The 2,242-nt window shown below is 42.8% G+C and overlaps 1 protein-coding gene across 1 annotated transcript; it reads right to left on the minus strand.

Annotated features, from left to right (window-relative positions):
• Positions 1-261: 261 nt before the first annotated feature.
• LOC137719420 (dof zinc finger protein DOF5.7-like) lies at positions 262-1,838 on the minus strand. Its single transcript, XM_068458461.1, has one exon. It carries the CDS (start codon positions 1,565-1,567, stop codon positions 407-409), a length of 1,161 nt encoding a protein of 386 aa, XP_068314562.1. The 5' UTR covers positions 1,568-1,838; the 3' UTR covers positions 262-406.
• Positions 1,839-2,242: the final 404 nt, after the last annotated feature.

Below are 2,242 nucleotides of genomic sequence, written 5' to 3' on the forward strand. Positions count from 1 at the left end.
TATGTATAGATAGTAGATTTTCTTGCATTTATTGCTACTATAAACAACAATCTTTCTTTCAATCTACATGCATTTGAAAATGGGAAAACTACCATGAACATATATATCAACACATTTGATCAACACCTTTTTTGGGTCATTCATAAAAAATACTGGATAATATAATCATGAACTCAGGGCAAAACGTACAATTTCCTTCTGTTACCAGTTAACTTTTACATTTTTGCATATGATCATACAAACCCCCCCCCCCCCTCCCCAACAAAAACAACATCAACAGAAACATATGCCAAAATGTGTTTTTAGTTCTTAGATAATTTCTTAAAATAAACAAATTAATATAATTTCCCCGATTAATTTCTAGATCATCATGCTTTCAAATTGTCATATACCTCTCTCTCATGATCTAGGGTAAAGCATTGTATTGCTGCAAATCATGACTACTCCACGCTGGAATTCCATGAGGCCAGTTGCTTGCGTTCTCATTGCCTCCGGCGCCACCACCACCACCACTGTTCGTTGGAGTTGGAGTCACTGGTGCTACATAAGAGTTCCCGAAGAACCACTCAGTGGCGGTATCCCCACCTTCTTTTCTTCCATGATTTACACCTTGATGATGATCAGGTTTTGAGGATGATGATACCTCCAGATTCTGAAACAAGCTTATGGGTGTAATCATCTGCTGCGTTTTCTGCTGGTTTTCAAGCTGAGACTGCGTTGAATGAGTTGACTGGTCATGCTCTTCCGTACCAATCAACATGGCCAGCCTCTGCTGCTGCATTTTCCAGTGAAGGTCTTGGTTAATAGAACTCAAAGACTCGATGGAAGACGCAAGGCTACTGTGCACGTTCATAGCACTCATCATATTCTGTGTACTAATTAACCCACCACTACCACTTGCACCGCCTCCACCGCCGCCCAAAGTGAGCGGATAATTAAAACCCAGAAAAGAATTATTACAAGCGTTTGTCCCACCACCGGCTGATGGCTCATGAGTACTAATATTCAAACCTGAAGTACCCGAAACTTCTCCGAAAGCTGAAAATGAGTTGTTGAAATTAATCCCAGCTGCTGGGTTTGAAGAGAACTGGTTGTTGTTATGGAGCCTAGATATGCTGCCGAGCTGAAAATCCATGGCAGGCGAAATGCCATGGAAGAACTTCAAGCCGCCGAGCATCATATTCTCCGAGGAGGAAGAACCGGCCGAGTCTTTTGATGAGTCGAAGCTGCAGGAGAGCCTGGAATTGGAGGATGAAGACGACCTGATTTTCTTGTTCTTCCGGCAGCCGCCGCCGATGGGGACGTTGCGTAAAGCACCGCCCTTGGTCCAATATCTCCGGCAAGTCTTGCAGAAGTGGCGTGGCTGCGTGAGGCTGTAGTTGTTGTAGTAGCAGAATTTGGTGTTGGGTGAGTCACATCTCGGGCACTTGAGGGCTTGCTCTGGTGGTGGCAGCTTTGGCCCCGATGACGATGATGATGTGGTTTTCGGCCGGCTACTGCCTGATCCACCTGTTGGGTTCTCGTCGTCTTTTGGCTTTGCCGGCTGTGCAGCATCTGAGGACATCATTTTGTGTGTTGGAGAGAAGTGTTTGATTAGTTTGTGGGGGTGGGTGGTGTGGTTTTTTTGGGGTGGTGGTTTAGTTTCCTTTGGGAGAGGCAAAGTGTAGTCAATTCATTGGTTTCATGCATGGGATGGAGAGAGTGAAAGGGGAAGGAAGGAGATGGGTGTTGAATGTTTAACAGTGCTTGTGATCTTCATCAAAGAGAGAGAGAGAGAGAGAGAAGAAAACTTTGATATATGTATTAAGGTGGGTTAGAAGTTAGATCTGATGGAACAAATAAAGCTGAAATATATGAGAGAGAGAGAGAGAGAGAGAGAGAGAGAGTTACAGTAGAAAAAGAAGTCGGTTTCTATTTCTATATATATAGAGAGAGAGAGAGATGGAGGTAGCGAGGAAAAGGACAGCGGAAAAGAGGGAGAAGAGACAAGTAAACTAATGATCTGAGAAAAAACGATCAGCAGCTGGCAGAATAAAAGAGATCCACAACCAAAACAACAACAACAACAAAACAATTTGGATAGAATCAGTTCTTGATGCTTGGAGAGATGGAAAATGTGACACAGCAGTGAAAATCAAAATAATCGTCTCATATTTGAAGTGGTCTGTACACATGTCGTGTTTTTACACGATATGAAGGGAAAATTTTACTTTTATATCATATTGTAAGTAAAAAAACTTTT

This window comes from Pyrus communis, chromosome 16 (assembly GCF_963583255.1).
Source record: "Pyrus communis chromosome 16, drPyrComm1.1, whole genome shotgun sequence".
NCBI classification, from domain to species: Eukaryota; Viridiplantae; Streptophyta; class Magnoliopsida; order Rosales; family Rosaceae; genus Pyrus; species Pyrus communis.